At 46.3% G+C, this 20,590-nt stretch overlaps 6 protein-coding genes and 1 non-coding gene across 8 annotated transcripts; 5 read left to right on the top strand and 2 right to left on the bottom strand.

Annotated features, from left to right (window-relative positions):
* The first annotated feature begins 67 nt into the window (after positions 1-67).
* On the top strand, positions 68-151 carry BDBG_17407. Its single transcript has one exon. It is a non-coding gene; the product is annotated as a tRNA-Cys (tRNA).
* A 217-nt stretch (positions 152-368) lies between these two features.
* On the bottom strand, positions 369-6,690 carry BDBG_06550. 2 transcript variants are annotated; one of them, XM_031722652.1, is made up of 3 exons: positions 3,352-6,634; positions 1,047-3,279; positions 563-959 (listed from the first exon to the last, which is right to left on the bottom strand). In XM_031722652.1, the coding sequence occupies exons 1-2, from the start codon at positions 3,460-3,462 to the stop codon at positions 1,438-1,440; spliced, it is 1,953 nt and encodes a 650-aa protein (XP_031579484.1). In that variant the 5' UTR covers positions 3,463-6,634; the 3' UTR covers positions 563-959; positions 1,047-1,437. The 2 variants fall into 2 exon arrangements, with proteins under 2 accessions (XP_002623111.1, XP_031579484.1); XM_002623065.2 differs by having other exon boundaries at positions 369-3,279; positions 3,352-6,690.
* BDBG_06551 (prostaglandin-endoperoxide synthase 1) lies at positions 4,664-9,810 on the top strand. The gene is made up of 13 exons (XM_031722653.1): positions 4,664-5,932; positions 5,990-6,087; positions 6,145-6,386; positions 6,437-6,641; positions 6,739-6,879; positions 6,935-7,025; positions 7,080-7,419; positions 7,471-7,814; positions 7,898-8,400; positions 8,451-8,865; positions 8,938-9,177; positions 9,251-9,530; positions 9,667-9,810. Exons 1-13 carry the CDS (start codon positions 5,606-5,608, stop codon positions 9,699-9,701), a joined length of 3,261 nt encoding a protein of 1,086 aa, XP_031579485.1. The 5' UTR covers positions 4,664-5,605; the 3' UTR covers positions 9,702-9,810.
* A 1,002-nt stretch (positions 9,811-10,812) lies between these two features.
* BDBG_06552 (uncharacterized protein) lies at positions 10,813-11,847 on the top strand (the record flags this gene model as incomplete). Its single annotated transcript, XM_031722654.1, has 3 exons — positions 10,813-11,223; positions 11,274-11,375; positions 11,536-11,847. The coding sequence occupies 3 exons, from the start codon at positions 10,813-10,815 to the stop codon at positions 11,845-11,847; spliced, it is 825 nt and encodes a 274-aa protein (XP_031579486.1).
* BDBG_06553 (uncharacterized protein) lies at positions 11,767-13,116 on the bottom strand. The gene is made up of 2 exons (XM_031722655.1): positions 12,377-13,116; positions 11,767-12,288 (listed from the first exon to the last, which is right to left on the bottom strand). The coding sequence occupies exons 1-2, from the start codon at positions 12,692-12,694 to the stop codon at positions 12,256-12,258; spliced, it is 351 nt and encodes a 116-aa protein (XP_031579487.1). The 5' UTR covers positions 12,695-13,116; the 3' UTR covers positions 11,767-12,255.
* Positions 13,117-13,464: 348 nt separating this feature from the next.
* BDBG_06554 (amidase) lies at positions 13,465-15,907 on the top strand (the record flags this gene model as incomplete). The annotated part of the gene is made up of 8 exons (XM_002623069.2): positions 13,465-13,641; positions 13,711-14,096; positions 14,150-14,583; positions 14,650-14,852; positions 14,903-15,213; positions 15,275-15,451; positions 15,509-15,588; positions 15,642-15,907. 8 exons carry the CDS (start codon positions 13,465-13,467, stop codon positions 15,905-15,907), a joined length of 2,034 nt encoding a protein of 677 aa, XP_002623115.1.
* Positions 15,908-16,684: 777 nt separating this feature from the next.
* Positions 16,685-20,342, top strand: BDBG_06555 (pfs domain-containing protein; the record flags this gene model as incomplete). The annotated part of the gene is made up of 6 exons (XM_002623070.1): positions 16,685-17,660; positions 17,728-18,273; positions 18,336-19,227; positions 19,296-19,802; positions 19,856-20,047; positions 20,102-20,342. The coding sequence occupies 6 exons, from the start codon at positions 16,685-16,687 to the stop codon at positions 20,340-20,342; spliced, it is 3,354 nt and encodes a 1,117-aa protein (XP_002623116.1).
* Positions 20,343-20,590: the final 248 nt, after the last annotated feature.

The raw sequence follows: 20,590 nt of genomic DNA on the forward strand, positions 1-20,590 counted from the left end.
TGAGGAAGCCTCGGCTAGTTAAGCCTTCCCGGAAATACCTTGGGTGTTGCGAAGTAATCAAACAACAGCTCCAGTAGCTCAGCGGTTAGAGCGTGCGATTGCAGTTACGCACTTTATCGCAATGTCCCTTGTTCGAATCAGGGTTGGAGCTTGACGTTTAATTTCCTCTTTTTTTTAATTAACTTGCTTAATTAAGCCTTCTTCTGCTTATTTTCGCAACCTGTATTTATTCCCGAGGAAGCTTGTTTGTTATTTTTGTTTATTGTTCTACGATTAATGCTAAGAAATGATATCGACATTCGTCTCAAAGTTTTTGAGATTGTTAAATATCAACCCGGGCTTCAACTCGTACGAGAAGACTTGCTTTTTTATGCTAAGAGAATTTGGGTTGTCAAATCAAGGTTCTCCCTACCTTTTGTCTTAATTTCCGATAATCTATATATTTTGGTGGTTTGCTAACCTTTCCTTCCCATCTTGATAATTATTATATCATGGTTATAGCCGGGCTATTCGACAATTCCCGACAATTCCTAGCATCTTATCACCTAACGCAATCCACTCCGGGTAAGCTACCTATACATATGGCCACTGGCTATATTTAAACCTCCTCCACCTATCAGATGCTTTTATTGATGCCCTTCAGCGGCAGCTGTCACTGTTTTGGTCATCCCAGTATGCAGGAGCAACAGAATATATTCTTACTATTTGTAATTAAATTCAGGGACATGAAAATGACAGCCAATAATCTACGTGGACCATTCCGTCATAGAGTAAGAGGGGGAAATTTCTGTAGCTTGCTTGAGGGTTTATTTAAAAAACTTCAGCTCTGATGACTATTATTGGCCAACTACGCTGTAGGGGGTGGTTTGGACAAGGCCGCCAGGAGTCATTTGCTTATTATTGGTAGGTAGAATGGAAACGCAGGCGGAGCATGCTAATGTGAAAGCCTAAAGTTGAATCTGCTTAACAGTCAGTCCATCCTACCATTAGAGAGAGCTAATAAGAAACGGCAGAAAGACAACCTGGCGGCAAAAAACATCACTTACACGGTATACGCTAATGATAGAATAAACAGGGAATGAAAGCCAAAATTGAACTGTCAAACTAGAAAATAATCGAGAGTAACTTGCCGTTGGGTATTGGGAAAACAGGCGAAGGGGGTGCGGGAGTAAAGTAATCGAAACCAAACAGAAGGTAAATACAAGCGCTGGCTTTGGTGAAGTACATGTACTCGGTATAAACATCAAACATCTCCATTAGGAGCAGTGCCATCTAACCATCTCGAAAGAGAAGCTGTAGCAGATTAGATTGTTAAACTAGACCTAATCCCAACACATGCTGACGCTGACTGGTTCTGGCATCCAAACACAGACGAAATTGAAGGCCAGGAAAATGGTCTTCTAAAATGTGAAAGCAAGAAAATCATACGTCTGTGATCTAGGTTCCATTTGTCTGTGTTCCGTTTTTCTCAGGCCCGTTATTCTCAGTTCCATTTTTGGGTGCTCCCGTTTTCTGCTTCCTGTGTTTCTCTGACGCGCATGTTGATATATTTGCTCTTACATATGTTTCCCTGACTTGGTCTCCTTCGTGGCCTGAAATAACCCACTCCCCAACGCCCATATCCTTTGGGGCTATCCTGACTCCGCGGCCACCGCCACCAATGATCAGATTACCCGGACGGTAGTTTTCATTCGCCTTCAGCCGTTGTATGGCGGTGTTATGAATTTTCGCATCTACCGGAATGTCACGCACCTCTCCACAGGGCAGAGGCCAACGGATTGGGGCCCAGGAGCCGTCCTGTTGTAGGTCCATCCTTTTGAAGGGGAGATACTCCATCATGTTCCACGCTAATACCGACATGGCTGATAGGCCAGATTTAAAATCCAAAGAGTCGTGGATGTGGCCTTGAGTTCCAGAGTAATTTAAAGCATCATAAAAGCTCCTCGAGGATGGGGAGTTTGCTGGATTATCCTGAGGAGCATCTTGGATACCTAAGTCATCCACGCCGTTAATTACAATATCCGGTGGATTCGGTCGTTTGTCTTGATCAGGGCTCCACGATTTATGAATGGGCGAATAGTCGCCTGAGAATTCTATGGCGCATTCGAATTTTTTCAGTTTGCGCTCGTCGAATTGTAGTCCGGCGCGCTGCGCTTCGTGAACCATCCAGACAAGGGGTGCATGGCTGAGTGGCCACTTCTCGCTTGGCATCAGTCCCCAACCACCACCGATATCAGCATGGCAGCCAGGGAACCAAACTTCCTCAATATCCTGGACAGTCTGATCTGATTGAACGGATCTGTCGTCAGTAATGTGTTGAGTCTGTAGTGGGAGATTAACGATACTATCAGCGCAACTTGCACCATCAGTAGAGAAATTATGGTTATCGGGAGCCGATGTTCTAAGATTTTGCATCGAACGGCGAGGATACAGTGGGCGGTAACGGTTCTCTTCCCGAGGTTGGGTCCAGCCTGTTGCAGACAGATGTTTCGAGGGTTTGGCGTCGGTATTGCCCATAACTTTCGTTTCACTTTTTCCGGCGCCCGACTTAGAATTTACCTCAATCGTTTCCTTTAGCAAATTCTTCCTTTCGTGGAAGAATCTACGTGGAATAAACGAAAATCGACGCCTATAATGCGAGTGGTGGCAATGTTGACTTTGTGAGATTAGATCTTGACGGAATTTGGCACGCCTTTCATCAATGCCAACTGCATGCCTGATAATCTTGGCTGAGCTTCTCGCGGTATAAGGGAACCTGTTCCGCGACATCCATGGAGACTCAAACTTGGGAATGCTGTTCACAGTGTCAAACAACCCAAGGAACCGAATTCGCTGGATCGGACGGCTGAAGGTTTCTCGAAAAGCTGTCATGAAGTTGTAAAGATCGTGCCTTTTTTTGATATCTGCCTCACTTGTTCCTGTCCGCTGTTGCCATTTTGAAAACGTTTTCCAAGCAAATAAGACGAGCTCTTCATTTCCTATAGTCAGAAGGCCAACATAGTCTAGCATCTCAGCAAGAAAGCGCGCGATATATGCCCCACGGCTAAATCCGAAAAAGAATATTTCATCGCCAGGAGAATAGTATCGCATAAGAAATCGATAGCCAGCGAGCACGTGGTGATCAAACGATGAGCCAATAGCCGCATCTTTCGCTTTTATCCAGCTTCGCTTGATGCGCGAAAACGTGCCAGCATGACTCGGGACCTTCGTAGACGTCACATATGTCCCAATTCCGGGTTGATAATAGTGGAATTGTTGTCCCTGATTTCTATCTAGCATCTGTGGTCTATTGTCAGCGCCGAAAATACCAGATTTAAGTCATATATGGATGGTTTAATATTGGTCACTGACTCGAAAGATTTTGAGAACATTACTGTCTGATTCGTCACCAGTAAATTTATTACCGGTGCCATCAAAGCAAAGCACAAATGTTTTCGGAAGATCCAAGGCGTAATGTGACATAGGGACGATTTTTAAATAACGACTGTAATCAATATTGCGAACGCTTGCAGTTTGAAAAGAGCAAAAAGGACAAGCGGATGGGGATTTCACTAGGTATCAAGCGCGTTTTCCAAGGGTAGTGAGACCGTGCAGAATTTCAGGGGTTTTGTGATGAATTAGTTTGGAATAGTTGCAATTTACCGCTATGGGCGAAATTGGTTTCGGACTCTTCGATAATGTAATCAGTCGGGATGATAGAATGTAGCTTTTGTTCGCGGTCAGAGGGCGCGAAGTGTGAGTGGAGCGTGGGAACAAGCACAACAATAATCAATTGAACATCAGTCGATCGTCACCATTTGAATGTCATCGAGGGATGCAAAAACTGGAAGCACATACAGGGTCGCACAGGCCTGAGCTCGCCAGGCCAAGTTTACCCTTCCCTGGCCGCAGCTTAGCGTGAGATCCAGGAATCACAACATTGGTCAGCCTGACAGGCGTGTTAGACCGAAAATGGGCTCCGGCATAAAAATACACCTTCCCAGAATAAGGTTTGAGCTTCCAGTCTATAGAATTCCCAATTGGTTAAGCTTCTGGGGTCATTTGAATGTTTCTGGCAATAGATCAGCCACATTGTGTTCAACGCCCAGTTCGTCGTGTGGGAATTGCGCGAGTCAATGACATTGGCTAGCTGAAAAAGCAATCCCGGCTCGCAATCATGAGCTGAAATGCCACAGAAAAATGCCCTTTGCGAAGCGCACAGCACCCACCCTGATTTACAGCGTATGTTTGGCGATTGGCGATTACCCCCTACAAAGGCAGAGGGAAATGGTAATAGCTGTATTAGCAACAAGCATGGTGGGACAAAGGCCCAAACCGAAATTCATGAAAATGGATTTGATGACTAGGCATTTCCTGCCGCAATCCGTATTGAGACACGAGTCGAGAGCAGGGCCTTGCGCTGTTGAGTTCGTCTGAGGGAGCATCATCAGTGTAGTTACTGTGTAGTTATCCGTAATTTTTTGGGGCGGGTTCTTCAGTCAGATCCCATCCACGTTACCCACCGCCCCCGCTGCTGATCAACAGTAACCCAGGAGCTAACACCGATAGTGCATGGCGAATCATCGCAATCGAGTTCGCAACAAGAATAATATTTAATATTAATGAAAATGAAAGATGTGCGTGTACGCTGTACGGAGTAGTGTGTGTGTGTGTGTATGTGTGTGTGAAGGACAAAACCTTGGAAGGGGAACTTGGAACCTTGGAAGGCTGCTGGAGCCCAAGTCAGGTGATTGATAACTGATTCCACCAGTGTTTGTGGTTTCCAACATCGCGACGTGAGCTGAACAGCACCAATCATCCGCATTCCAGGATAGGAATCCAAGGGTAGAATCCCCGCGTTTGGGATCCAAATGCACGTCTGGTTTCCTCTCTCTCCAATCCACGGCCAGATATCACAGGATTCAAAATATGCCCAATAGTGGCGCGTGCATAGTATGCCGCTCTTGCACAGCAATCTCCACAGGGAGTGCAAGCTCATCTCGCATTATTTGCTTGGACACTCCGCTGGTTGGACGATAGTTGCTTGTCAACCTCTCAGGCTCTCACGGCTGCTCTCTTCATTCGTCAGACATCAGGATCCTGCCATTGATCAACCACACTTCGAAGTTTCACCGAGCTATACTCCGTATTGATCGCAATGATCCAACCGGAGTTTCTTCTGTTTCATTTGTCCAACCGAGCTCATTTTTGGGCAAACGTCTACCTCCGAAACTTAAAATGCCGATAGATGGGTGGCCGTTACCCGGGCACGAAGATAAAATTGCCTTTGTTACCCCCGTCCATCACTGGTCTAGCGCTTGATACAGCCCACGCCATGATGTGGCACACTCTGAGCAAGCTGGAGCTCTGCAGAGTCTGCATAGATCGGGCGCCTCTTAGCCTTGATGGGCACATCAACACCGGATGGCGAGCTCTGCAAGACCCGGGCGGATTTTCGGAGGCCCTTTATTTAGGATAAACCGTTGCACCAGAACGTGAATTTTTCAACCGATTATTGTTTGTGTTTAAATTTCACGCACTTCATGGTTCCCACAATTCACTGAATTGGTTATTTTTCTTCTATATATTTCTTGTCTATCGGAGATTGCTTTCACGCTCGGCACAAATGGCGAAACCAGGTGTTGCTGGGACTTTAACGAATGGCGAGAAAAATGGACAGGTGAATGGCAAACCAGCGGGTGCGCCCCCTCCCCTCGCAAAACGTAGCAAAGGGCGCCGCGTCGAACGAGAGGAAATCGAGAACACGTTTGCAAAATATGCTGAATTCAGTGGCGACCACTTCCACATGAAGAAAGCCGTAGCCAGCACCAAATTGCAAGAGGTGAAGTGGATGGGCTGGAAGGGCGTACGCACTCTGCTAGCAGTGGTCAAGAGCAAAGCTTCTGGGAAACCCACCGATGACAAGGAATATCTTATGGAACGGATCATTCAAGTATGACCAAGTCAACAAACACATTGAAAGTCAAAGACTGAACATTTTTCTCCTCAGCTCGTGGCCAATCTTCCTGCGGAATCATCAGCCCGAATGCAGCTCACCCAGACCTTTGTTAAATCACTCTGGGTCTCTCTTCCTCATCCACCCCTCACGTAAGGATCCTCGATACCACAGACATAGTGCCTCTCATTAATGAATTTCCGTTTCAGATACCTTGGCGATGAGTATCGCTACAGAGCTGCAGATGGATCTAATAACAACCCAATGTTTCCTCGTCTAGGAGCTGCCAATACACCTTATGCTCGCTCCATCAGGCCTATAACAATCCAGCCTGCTGCACTGCCCGATCCGGGGTTGATCTTCGATAGTCTTTTCGCTCGCCAGGAATTTAAACCTCATCCTAACGGGGTTTCTAGCATATTTTTCAGCTGGGCATCGTTGATAATCCACGGTAAGGTGATATGGGACTATGTTGGTGGGAACGTGCTAAATGGTTTAAAGACCTTTTCCAGACCGATCCTCGGAATCAACACATCTCAAAAACTTCTTCGTATCTCGATCTTTCCACGCTTTACGGAGATAATCAAGATGAGCAGGATCAAATCCGCACTTTCGAGGGTGGGAAGCTCAAGGTCGATTCATTTTCAGACGCTAGGCTAATCGCGCTTCCACCTGCTTGCAGTGTCATTTTGGTTATGCTGAACCGGTAAGCAAATTGGATGCCCTGCTTATGTCAAACCCTTTCAATTTATGCTTTGGGCTTGATATTTTTACTTTAGTTCAAAAGCTTAACTTTTCTCCAGGTTCCACAATTACGTTGTCGAACAGCTAGCGTTGATTAACGAAAATGGACGGTTTACTAAACCCCCTGATTACTTGTCACCTGAACAATCGGCAAAAGCATGGGCCAAATATGACAATGACTTGTTCCAGACAGGGAGACTGTAAGTTGGTATTTATTATAGTACGTAGTGTGCTTCATCCTAACATGAGATACAGTATAACTTGTGGTCTTTACATGAATATCACCTTATACGATTATGTGCGGACCATAATCAACCTTACACGAAGCAACACAACCTGGAGCTTGGTACGTCGAATGCTATCGCAGGGCTAGGTATGCGTGCTAACATTGATTTCTTAGGACCCGAGAATTGACACGAAGAAAACTGCGGCCCCAGAATCTGCCGAAAGCGGCGTTGGAAATCAGGTGTCCTTTGAGTTTAACCTTGCCTATCGGTGGCATTCATGCATTGGCCAACTTGATGAGAAATGGATCGACGAAATTTACCAGGATTTCTTTGGCAAAAGCGCGGAACAAATTTCGATGCCAGAGCTGATGGCCGGAATGAGCAAATGGCAACAGCTCCTTCCCGGAGATCCTTCTGAGAGAACATTTGCCAAGCTTGAGCGGCAAGCAGACGGGCGATTTAGGGACGAAGATTTAGCTAGAATTATGACTGAGGCGACTGAGGAAGTTGCAGGTGAGCATGCCCACAAGTGCTTCAAGTCATAATTTGCTAATGAGTATGCAGGAACTTTTGGTCCGCGTAACGTTCCCAAGGCCCTTCGAGCGGTCGAAATATTGGGAATTCAGCAGGCGCGAAAATTTGGCTGTGGCTCTTTGAATGAGTTCCGGAAGTTCTTTGGCTTGAAGGAGTACGAAACATTTGAGGAAATCAACTCCGACCCCGAAATAGCCGGCCAACTTCGGAATTTGTACGAGCATCCCGATTATGTCGAGCTTTACCCAGGCATTGTTTCAGAGGAGCCAAAGATTCCTATGGTCCCTGGCGCCGGAATCTGTCCAACTTATACTATCTCCAGAGCAGTTCTTTCAGACGCGGTCGCGCTTGTGCGTGGAGACAGATTCTACACCGTATGTTCCCCTATGCCCCCTTTTATTTCTGATTAAAGTCTTACCCCGTATTACCCCTGGCAACCGCGACTGACCGTTCATAGAGCGACTACAACGCTAAAAACTTAACGAACTGGGGCTATGCTGAGACTCACTATGATCTTAGCATCAACGAGGGATGTATGTTCTACAAGTTGATGTTGCGTGCCCTTCCGAATTATCTCAAACCCGATTCGATCTATGCACACTATCCCATGACAGTTCCCAGCGTAAACAAAGAAATTTTTACCAAGCTAGGCAGAGAAAGTCATTATTCTTGGGATCGTCCCGCGTTGCAGCCCCCTCGAATTGATCTCACGTCCTACAATGGCGCAAGAGCAATTCTGCAAAATGCGAAAGATTTCAGGGTCACTTGGGAGGGGGCCTTTGGCTCACTTCCCGGAAGTAAGAGCTTTAATGAGACGCAAACCAAAGCCATGGATGAAGTCTTTGCTCAAGACTCATGGCGCGAGACTGTGAAGACATTCTACAAGGATATTACCCAAGAGCTGCTGAAGCAAAATTCAGTCAAAATCGCTGGAATTAACCAGATTGATATCACTCGGGAGTAAGTCCGCCCGTGCCTCTCAGAGTACTTGTTGGACTAACGATTTCTAGTCTGGGTAATCTCGCGCACGTCCACTTCGCCGCGAGCACTTTCGACCTTTCAATCAAAACTAAGGATAATCCCGAGGGTATATTCACGGACCATGAAATGTTCATGGTAATGGTGGCGCTTTTCACCAGCGTATTCTCTGATATAGACCCTACAAAAACTTACCCTCTGCGGCAGGTGGCTCGGGAAGTCGGTGAAAAGCTTGGCCAGATCGTGGAATCATACGTCAAATCTGTTAAGAGGCCTAAACCGTTCTCTGGTATTGCTGATAAGTTCCAAAAAGGTGGCAATACGCTGGCTAAATACGGTGCCGATGCAACCCGTAAACTTCTGAAGAGTGGCCTCGGCGTTTCGCAGGTGGCTTTGTCGCATATCCTTCCCATTATCTGTACATCGGTTCCAAGTCAAGCTCAAGCTGTAAGTGTTACCGTTCTCCTTCTCGTAAAAATATGATTCCTGTGAAAAGTAGAAAGCTAACTTCTAAAAAAGTTCACTCAAATCCTGGGCTATTACTTATCAAATGAGGGCAAAGTACACCTCTCTGATATCAACCGCCTAGCAAAGGAAGACTCCTTAGAATCCGACACAAAACTTCTACATTTCTGTATGGAAGGGCTTCGGCTTAGTGGGACATTCGGATCATTCCGCGAAGCAAATGCAAACGTCTTGATCAATGACGGTGGTCGTGAGGTTTCCATCAATGATGGAGATAAAGTTTTCGTGAGCATGGTAAGAACCCCACTTAACTCACATCCTGAAGCACTAAAATTCCATGTAACCCGCGCTTACCTCTATTTTATAGATTTCTTCTGCTAGGGACCCCAACATATTCCCAACACCCGATAAAGTCGTTCTCGACCGGCCTCTAGAATCCTACATCCACTACACCGATGGCGCATTTACTTGTTTCGGAAGAGATGCACAGATGGTGGCACTAGCGTCCATGCTGCGTGTTGTTGGGCGTCTGGATAACCTACGTCCCGCACCAGGTGCTCAAGGTCAGCTGGTGAAAGTTAGCCGTCCTGGCGGGCATTTCGCCTATATGCGACAGGACTATGGTGGCTATTCCGTGCTTCCAACAAGTAAGTTATGGTCCTGTTTCATCTCCTCTACCTTTCATCTGCCTTCTTTATTCCAGCGATTAATATACTGTTTACGGAATGTGTGGCTAATCAATATTATCTTATTTTCTTTCCCTCCTTTTTTTAATTTTTGCAGCTTTGAAAGTTCATTATGACAGTGAACTTAAATAACTATGCAAGGTATTTTTCATAGGTTAGATATTTTAGAGGTAGCACCTTTCACTTCGTTGCTTCTCATCTGATCTCTTGGGGAAAAAAAAAAAAAAAAAGCACACTTTGCCGCTCTTCCATGGTGTTGTTTCCGGTTTTCCACATACGTGTTTATATCTTTTGAAAGGCCTGGAACAACACTCTCCTGACTTCTACCATTCATTTACATTCTGTCTAATATTTCATCTCTGTGAGTAGCTAATATTTTTGTGACATTAACCTAAATTAAATCAATATCTAGTGACGGGCTGCAGCTGCCCATGAGCCTCTCGAAATACTCTCAAATGACATATGATGAAAGGTACCTACTGTACAGAGTGGAAGTAAAGCGTAAAAGGAGCGTGGTTTAGGGCGACACTGATGATTCCACAAGTTATTCAACCCCATTAGCCCTTCATATACTCACTCCGCACATCTCCTCCATACACACACCAGGAGGCCCAACTACACATCTTTTATATCTCAATGATGGTGATTTTCTATATTTCTCAGGTCCTTCATTACCTTTCAATTAACTCGTCTCTAACCCAGAGTGAGGGATCAGAATGTACATGTACATACATGTACATGTACTGTACCTCTGCCAAGCTAGCATGGTATGGATGCCCCTTGCTCTTGTCTAATTACGTGACAGGGAGGACAGTTATTTTAGATTTCGAGCATGCTAGAGAGGGTGTCTTTGTCCAATTTGGCTGGCTAGCTGATTGGGGGGGATTCATGATAGCCAACTACCCTGAGGTGAGTGCAATGCATGAACCAGGACTTGCGAGGAATCTGATAAATACAAGTAACCACATGTAATGTACTAACGTTTCACTATTGGTCACCCCCTCACCCTCTCTGGGATGCCATGGAATGTGTTTTTCTTGAAAACCACCGGCGCGCTTTCTGATGATGCGGGGTTGTAATCACGATATGGGACGCTCTCTGCCTGGCCTGCTTTATAGTGAAAGTTGAGGTCACTTCTCTACTCTGTTAAGTAGCCAGGTGCACCGCTATACCAGTAACTACAGTACATATCTTGAACCCAATTCCTTGATGAGCTTGGTTATCACTACCAACATAAAAAAACATGGCTGGCGTTTCCAAAGAATTTGAGCTATCGTCGAAACCACCGGTGGAACAAGCCGAAATCGATAAGTTCAATCCTTCCCAGCTTGTTTCCCTAATATTCTACACCGAGCGTCTACCTCTGTATGAAAAAGAGAAACCTTTTTTTCTCAACTTTCCTCCATCTGAACCCGGACAGCGACAATCAAACGTTATTTACTGCCGTCGTGAAGTTTGCATCACCGATGTTCGTGGCCACGAAGATCTCTTCACTCTTGACACCACCGGGTTTCAGTACAAAGATTTTGAGACAACAGTTGACTACCAGAGTTTCGCTTCCCCTGCGGCAATTGAGGGAACTTTCCTCAAGGAGGTAGAAAACTTTTTGACCACAGAGTTGAATGCAGACTATGTCCTGGCTTGGGATTATCAAGTACTTGCTGCCTTAGCTTCAGCATCCCAAACTTCCCCTGTTTTGACCAGCTTTTGACTGAATGTCACAGGTTCGGCGAAGAGATCCAACCTTACCTCCCAATCATAGGGGCCAACCAGGGAAAGCACAGCCATTCAGATCGGTTCATTGTGGTAAGGTTTCCATATCCTATACCAATATTGGTCTCTAATCAACAAAACATCTACAGATGAGAGTGCTAGGGCCGCAATGCGAAGACTGGGCCATTTTCATCCTGACTTGGCAGAAAGGTATCGCGGGTGTCGGATCCAAATACTGAAGTAGGTCATTTAGTGTCCTCCACCTCCAAGTGTTTCATCTATTGGCTCCTTGTCCGACTCACTAATTATACTCAGCTTTTGGAAGCCGCTAGTTGGTCCAGTCGAGGATGCACCGCTCGCCCTGTGTGACTATCGTACTGTGGCACCAGAGGATCGAGTGCCGACAGATATTGTCTTCCCTGATTACCTAGGAGAGACTTACAATTTCTGGGCTAATCCCAAACACCGATGGTATTACATGGAGGGACAGCTCGCAACCGAAGCCTTAATATTCAAGTGTTTTGATTCCGAGGCTATCATAAATGATAAAGTTGCGCAATGTTAGTATTAAGCGGACTCCTAAGATGATATGAGCTAACGGCTGCAAAGATGCTCCGCATGTATCGTTTCTATATCCGAATCGTGATCCGGAAAACCCGTTCTTTAGAGAAAGTATTGAAGTCAGGACATACGTCTTCTACAAAAATGAATGAGGCCAATGACTGAAAAAGGGTTGAGTTGAGGAATTCAGGGGTTTTTCGTATATTGTATTTCAAGGAGTGTCTCTCTCTTCATTGAATTACGGACAACGATTCTTCCAATCGTAGTGTACGTGCAAGTGCAAGGTACCAACTATCCTGTTCAGTTTCTGGGGGTGCGTATATGTAGGTAATAACAAACATAAAAGACAAAACGCAATATCAATTGAACGAGCTTGAAGCCTCTGACCATTCCCTCGTATAATAAACCGTTCCTAAGCCCCTTCAGCACCAGTCGAGCGGGGACCCTATAATTATATTATTAGACGCTCAAAGGATGTTTCGCCAAACAAGATTGTTTCGCCAATGTGAAGTAATAGAAAGAAAAGATCTTACACAGCCTCTTCCGCCGCAATATACACATTCCGGGGGGCACCACCCGTCTGATGGTTCTGGATCCAAGTCTGGGCGGACCCAGTCATACCAGGGCTTATTGTTCATCTTCATGGGATCATGTTTCCATGTAAGCCATGGCTTAGCAGATAACTCCCGTTCACTGACAGCGGTGATATCTGGTGGCCAGTATGCTCTCCAGGGTTGGTGGGAAGGGCCCAGTTCAGGCTTGCCGTCAATATCCCACGGGTCGGTCTTTACGGTGAGCTGGACCAGAGCTGGCAAAGACGTGCCCGTTCTTGGATTTGGATTTGTAGACATAGCAATACGTAGGAGCAAGCAAGCGATCTCTTTGGGTTTGTTGCTGGTGGGGGGGATATTTTCGAATGGTTGCGGAGCAGCGTTGGTGTCAGTCTGTAATCGTACTGGCAAGCAATAACTATTCTACCAGAGCAAAGAAATGAAACAACAGATGGTAGGTAACTACTCAGTATTTAAAAGTGGGCGCATTTTTAGCCTTGTGTTTTCCCCGCCCATAGAGACTCCCCACTTCGACTGGAATCAGCAGGCAATCCAACGAACGGTCCAGGCAGGCTTCCGGCAACTAACTACGCAGTAAGTGCCAACTGAGTTAATTTTACGACACAGTGTAGTGTGCCCTGGTAGTTAGTGCCTCGGCCCCGAGCCCAGTGGAGTCTGCGCTAGTATATATATATGTATATATATATATTATTGGTTTTTGCGCAGTACATAGCCTAATCTAGTAACAGTGCTCCCGTCTCTATACTATACCAATATCCTACCAAAGTATCAAAACACGTTAAAATAAGCATTCTCAACAGTCGGCGCGGGCGGGTCTTTGTGGGTCTTTCCCGGTCTTTCGCGGCCCCATCCGTGCCAAGGTTCCAAGGTTCGTGAGCATCATCATGTGACCACCACCACTTACTACAAACTTACCTGGCTACATTCCCTAAACTAGCTACTACCTGATCCTAGGTAAAAGCCAACCAAGTATATATATATATATATACATATATATATACATATCTGCGTTGGAGGTGAGCTAGTTTAGTCGTTTGGGAGCTTTGAATATGGCACCGTTAGAAAGCGCTCGCTCAGCTGGTCTTTTGCTCATTCTTACACTCTCCCTCTTCTGCCTAGGCGTCGCCGTTCTGGGAAAACCGGACCAGATGAACCTCGTCGTTCAGCAGCCTCCATCTGTTTTCACTCTTGATGAAGCCACTTATTTCGTGTCCCCATCATCCAAGGTAGATAATCCATCGCTTTCATTTACCGTGCGAGGGAAGGGACACTGGGTAACTTTATGACTCTGTTAGGATACGCGCAGGTTTTCCGAGAGCGTGCCTGTTTCAGGCCCCTGTACCGTCATTCGCGCCACCGATGTTCCGATCACCCCAGAGTATCTCATTGAGATCCGAAGGAAGCTTTCCAAAGATGATGTATGGACATACAGCTTTCTACGCTACATCATCTTTCTTCCCCAGCCCCCTTACCGAACGTTCCAGATCAGCCCTGCGGCGCAGCAGACACTTGATACTTGGGGCAGCCAAGTTTTATCCGCAGACAACCCGGAATCTCTAGACTTGCACTTTGCTCCTTATTTCTGTAATGCTGGTCAGCTGCACAAAGTGCACAGGTTATATCCTGATACAGCGGGAGCATTCATGAGCGCAACAATTCAGTCACCAAGTGATCCATATCTGTAAGTGGAAATGTTATTCGAATATCTCTAACTCTGTTGACTTGTTTCAACAGGTACAATTCACTCAACATATCTGTATTCACGGAAGAACATCCACTAGCGTTGACTATCGGTGTTCCTTCACGCTTTTACTATGCACCCACCGAGGAAAAACCATTGGCAGGACTGCGAATCGCAGTGAAAGACACACAAGATGTACGGGGGATCAAAACCACAGGATCATCGCGTGCATATGCTCGACTCTATGGGCCTCGAGATAAAAGTGCCACTGGAGTTCAACGCTTGCTAGATCATGGGGCCATCGTGATTGGCAAATTGAAGTCGACCCAGTTTGGAGAGAGTGAATGGGCCACTGGCGACTGGGTGGACTACCATGCGCCGTGGAATCCTCGAGCAGATGGATATCAAACTCCAAGTGCAAGTAGCTCAGGCAGCGGTGCAGCGGTGGCTGCCTATGACTGGCTAGATTTGTCTACTGGCACTGATTGTAAGTAGTGTTCCACTTATCAGGCATACTAATTGGATTAATTTCTCACTGAATACACCACGGTAGGCAGCGGCAGTGTTCGGGCTCCAGCCGCTGTTCATGGACTATTTGCGATCAGGCCATCCACAGATGCAATCGACAACAAAGGCGTCATCCCATTCTCCAAAAATTTCGATACATTTGGGATATTCACGAGAAATATCGAAACTCTTACAGCTGCCTCTTCGGTGCTTTATAACCAACATGCAGAGATCCACTCCTGTTTCAAGGTAAGATAATTGAAGTATGCACTTGCACATTCCTGCTCACACTTCAACAGAAGCCCACACGAATTATATACCCCAACGAATACTGGCCAGTTGAAGATATGGCGAGTTCCGCTGTGTTTGAAAGCGTTATCGGAAAGCTCGAGAATGCTATTGGCACGAAGCGAACCAGTATTAGTCTAAGCGGACTCTGGGCGGAAACAAATCCGGTTGGAACGGACGTTTCTATCGATGATTACTTCAAAACGACCTTTGTCTCTGCATCCGCTCCAGATCAATGGAGAATGCTCAAGAACTTCCACTCGGAATATAGCAGCGTGTTTGGCCATTCTCCTCCAGTAAATCCCCAATTACAATGGAAAATGTGGTTTGCCTCTTTTCTTTATCAACTAATTGGCTGCGACGATATTCTAACACTGCGAAAGGGAGTTTTTGCCAAAGCAGACACTGGAGTCGCAGAAACGGGGGCAAAAGGAGATTGAAATCTTCCGGAGATGGTTTGAACAGAATGTGATGTTAGCCGACGAAAATGGCTGCTCTGAAAGCATCTTGGTCCTGCCATGGACAAAAGGGGAACCCAGTTTTAGAGACGAATATCGAGAGTAAGCATTCCACTTCTCTCTCTCTCTCTCTCTTAACCTTCGCTGATTGGCCTGCAGACGCCCATCTTGGACTGGCGAAGGCTGGTTTTTCTATTTCATTTCTGTTTACGCAGGAGCCCCTGAGGTCATATTACCCAGTACGTCACATTTCTAGTGCAGTAGTCCGTAGTTAGCGACTAATGCTCGATAGTTGGCCAAACGTCCTATCACTCTCGAGTGACACAGAGAGAGGAGTGGCTCCCGGTAGCCCTTGGGCTTGTAGGAGCTAGAGGTACCGATGCTGCCTTTACCTCCTTTATAAAGAATACTATGGAAGCTGCGAACCTCTCAAAGTCGGTATATGTTGGGCGCACTGCTTTTGATTTAAAAGTAACCGAGACCAACGATGCTCCCCGGGATTCTACGGGACAAATACCGTCGAATCAACGTGTCTTACTTCAGGAAAACATTCTCTAGGCTCTTGCGGCTAGGGCTTCTTCTTTTGGACATTTCAATACATGGACTAGGTTTCGGCTCTTTACCAAAGCGTCGGTAACTATTTTTCTTTTTTTTCTTTTTTTTTTTTTCTCTCAGTGATTGTGAAATTTCTAGCTATAGATTCAAATAATAACTAGTGGATGGATTTGGCGGCTTATGGCGAAGATTGCAAGGACAAAGTACATTCCATACATGGTACGATAAGGTCCTATCCAGATTGCTGGCGGGGATTAGGTGTAGGGGCTGTAGGCCCCCACACCGTGGCTGCTTTTGTTAGGATATTGTGCAGTCGAAGACCAGGATAAATGGATTTGGCTCTCGGGCCCCCAAGATGACGGTTTAGATTCTCTGATTCGTTCTTACTGATCGCTTCACCAAAACGCATCCGTCTCAATTTGAAATCGCCAAGTGGGGTAGCCAGTATAAGTGTACTCCCCACTCCAACGTGGCTCACTCTGTGCACGGTCATAAAAATTGATTGGCTGATGATGCGGCTCGGATTATGGACTGTGAAGTTTCAAGCACAGCCTTAGATTTTCTGCCAGTCTGATTTCCTCTTAATCTGAAAAGGGTTGCCGTCTTAATATTGATGACAATGTGATCCCCACCTCCTCCCCTCCATGACTTCCATCTACATTGCGCATAGTGGGATTTAGATTCTCTCAACGTAGACTAAACCCCAGAATCCTTCTTCAACCCCTCATATTCCAAGCACTCTTCAAATCCAGTCTTGAAAATACAGCGGATCGCTCAGAAATGGCTTCGGGCAATACTCCAGCTACAACCGACTACACGATAGGGTGGATCTGTGCCCTTCAAGATGAATTGGTGGTGGCTGAAGCGATGCTGGATGAACGTTACCCATGCCCCCCGCAGCCACCCAGCGACGATAACATATACACCGTTGGCCGAATCGCATCGTATTATACTGTCATCGCATGTCTCCCTGCCGGTCTACATGGCACCACATCAGCAACAAGAGTGGCCGAACAAATGCAACGGACCTTCTCGGCTCTGAAATTTACTCTCGTGGTGGGAATCGGGGGAGGAGCTCCGAGTGATGACCATGATATCCGACTTGGAGATGTTGTGGTTAGCCAGCCTTCTGATGGGCATGGTGGTGTCCTAAACTACCGGTTCGGAAAGATAATAGACGGCGAGGGATTCCAGTGCACAGGCTTTTTGAATAAACCACCCCAAATGTTACTGAATGCGGTGGCGTATCTCAAATCACAACACCGGCTACATGAATCCTCCTTGCCCTATCATCTGGCTAGTATGATACAGCAGCACCAGAAGCTCGGAGAGATCTTTGAGTACCAAGGCGAGGAGCTTGATCGGCTATTCGTTGCAGAATACTCCCATGCTAGCGGCAAGGGACATTGTGACGAATGTGACCTGACCAAGACAAAACACCGACCCTCACGTGGTAACCTCGACCCGGTTGTTCATTACGGCCTTATTGCTTCTGGAGACGTGGTCATAAAGGATGCTGTGGAGCGGGATACAATTCAACAGCGGTACGGGATTTTATGTTTCGAAATGGAAGCTGCTGGCTTGATGAATGGACTGGACTGCCTAGTCATTCGGGGAATCAGTGACTATTCGGATTCTCATAAAAATGATCGTTGGGGCCCCTATGCTGCGGCTGCAGCTGCTGCATATGCAAAAGAGTTGATAAGATCTCTCCCGGTACAGGAGCCAAAGACATGTGTTCGGCCCCAATCAAGGTGTATGTATGTCCACTACGTACCAATAAACCCCTACTAACAGTTCTAAATGATAATAACTTTCTCCAGGTGGTAACTCTCAGATGATTCCAGTAAAAAGCAAGCTCGAGGTATCCTTAGACCAACCTTCTCAGTTCGCAGATGGTTCCGTTTTCGCCTTTTCGAGCCCGGCGATAGTTGATAGGCGTAGAGCACTAATTACCGCAGATCGCGGGCTTGAAGCCGCCAAGGTATCAACCAGACTCAGAAGTTCAGGCACGCTTGATCGACCCATCTACTTAAATATATATCCCCGGAACAACCGTTTTTTTGGGCGACGTGATATCTTGCAGGCTATCTCTAAACAATTATTTCCCGCTATGGACGCTACACCGAGACTACAATCGTTCGCTTTGTATGGTCTTGCAGGAATTGGCAAATCCCAAATTGCGACGGAGTTCGTGTACAGGAGCAAGAAAATGTTCCGTGCTATCTTTTGGGTTTCGGCTAGTAGTACTGAGAAGCTGTTTCAGGGTTTCACTGATATTGCAAGGGAACTAAACCTCTCTGATGGGACAACGATAAAGAATCAGCGGGCGATTGTGAAACTTGTCAATCAATGGTTTATACGCACAGGTCAGTCATGTTGGATATCTTCCTAGTTGATCGTGTGGGTATGGTTCTGACGCTATTATTAGTCGAGCCTTGGCTACTCGTCCTGGACAATGCGGATGACCTATTAATCATTAACCAGTTCTGGCCTTCCTCGGATCGTGGTGCGGTGCTTGTGACAAGCCAGAATCCTGCGTCTGGGTCCCAACTAGATATGGGAATGGAAGTCAAACCCTTTTCCCCAGAAGAAAGCTCGATATATTTTCGTGAGCAGCTCGGTGGTGTCCGAGTTCAAGATGATGAAGCCAAGCAAATCACTGAGTCTTTTGGGCACCACACCCTCACCATTAAGCAAATGGCCTCCTATATACGGGAGTCAAAGTGCAGTATCTCGCAATTCCGGGAAGCATATGCCGACTCTACGAAGCGGCGACAATTACTGGCGACACCCAATGAATTTTCTGCCCCTGGCTATTCGCACACCACCGCGACGGCATTTGCAGTTATATTTTCAAAACTCAGCATTGATTCCCTGTGGGCCCTGGGCATGCTCTCCTTTTTTGATCCCGACAGAATTCCAGAGACACTACTAGAAGATAAGCAAAATAGGATACCTTACTTGGCTGACATTATAAGCCGTCATGGGATTATGCGAGACTTGGGCCGCTACTCCCTTATAGACAAATTGGAGGACGAACCAAATCTACGACTTCATAGAATTGTTGCCTATACAATCGCAGAGGAGTTCGATTCAGATGTAGCCAGGGCCCAAGTTGCTTTCCAAAGTGCGGTGGCCATGCTCCACCAATATTTTCCTCTACAGAGCGAAGCACGTAGCCATATGAACGAAAAGTGGGGGGAATGTGAAAAATACGTACCGCATGTGCTAGCATTCAATGATCGCTATTGCAACTTATCAGAGCAAGTCACTTTAACACTCTCTTATGACTTTATTGAACTCCTTTACTGCTGTGCATGGTAAGTTGATGACTTTTACGACACTATCCCACCCTTTGCAGAAATTTACCTTGTTAATCCTGATATAGGTATCTCTTTGAGAGGGGTCGGTTCGATCTTAGCTTCTCCATTGTTGGCTCAGCAGAGTCCGCTTACAACCGGGCTGATCTCCAGGACCACGGCCTGCTGCTGGCTGACCTGTATAGCCTACAGGCTGACATACACAACGAACTAACCCAGGCGGATAAGGCAGTCGAATTTGCCAAGAGGTCATTAGAGATCAAGGAGAAAGCAGTTGCTGCCAAAGTGCTCGACAAACATCACCCTCAATTAGCTAACTCCTACATGGATATCGGTGTCTTTATCGCCGGCACGAATCCGCTCGGTGCCATCCGCTTGCATGAAAGGGCCATTGCGATTCGAGAAGGATCGCCCAAGTACGCAGATGATCAGATGCAACTACTATCTTTGAATTACATGAATATCGGTCGCTGCTGGTGGATGGTGGAGGAATTTGACAAAGCCACTGCCGCATACCAGAAGAGCCTTGACATTATCAAAAAGCTGGAAGAAGTGACGGGGGCACCTTTTGCACAGTATGTCTAAACCCAAATTTCCTCTGGAGCGCCAAGTAACATCTTCGACACAGGAAATCCTGGGCCATGTCAGCTCTTGCAAATGTTCTCATCGACAAGGGAAATTTTGACGCCGCGTTTGATCTCTACGCCCAAAGCATGATAGTGCATCAACTAGTACTTGGGATAACTCACCACAAGACCGCAGCCTGTTACAACAAAATTGCCTGGTTCCTACGAGAACAAGGCGAGTACGGAATGGCAATGTAAGTTTCACGACCCGAATGTTTGCGAGGCCTCTCTTTGACCCGTGTATACAGCGATTATCTTCGGCTGTCACTTAAGATACATACAAATAAACACGCCATAGACACACGGCCCGAAATTGCGCGAACAAAATACCAGCTCGCAGAGGTCTTATGTGATGTCGGCCAGATTGAAGAAGGCAATCGACTCAAGGCTGAGGCTCAACAACTACGACTCCAGCTCGTAGGGAAGCTACCAGGGGAAGATGAGTCACAAAAGGCCTACGATGAACTAGTCGCATATTTTTATCGATGATAGCATATCGCTAAGTTGTTCTTTTGGAATCGAACATTCTATTACAGGCATCTGGCATTTCTCGGAATCTACAAGTTGACAATATTATCAGCCCTCGAGCCTTCAATGTTAAAATACTGTTTTGCAAAGAAAATCATAAGTATTGCGATTCCATCTCTTAATTAAAGGATAGGGAGTCCTAGGGGACTTATAGAGGCCAAAGCCCCTAGCTTGCCCACTAGCTCACTGCCTAAATCCCAGATCGGCCT

Source organism: Blastomyces gilchristii (assembly GCF_000003855.2).
Source record: "Blastomyces gilchristii SLH14081 genomic scaffold supercont1.14, whole genome shotgun sequence".
NCBI lineage: Eukaryota > Fungi > Ascomycota > Eurotiomycetes > Onygenales > Ajellomycetaceae > Blastomyces > Blastomyces gilchristii.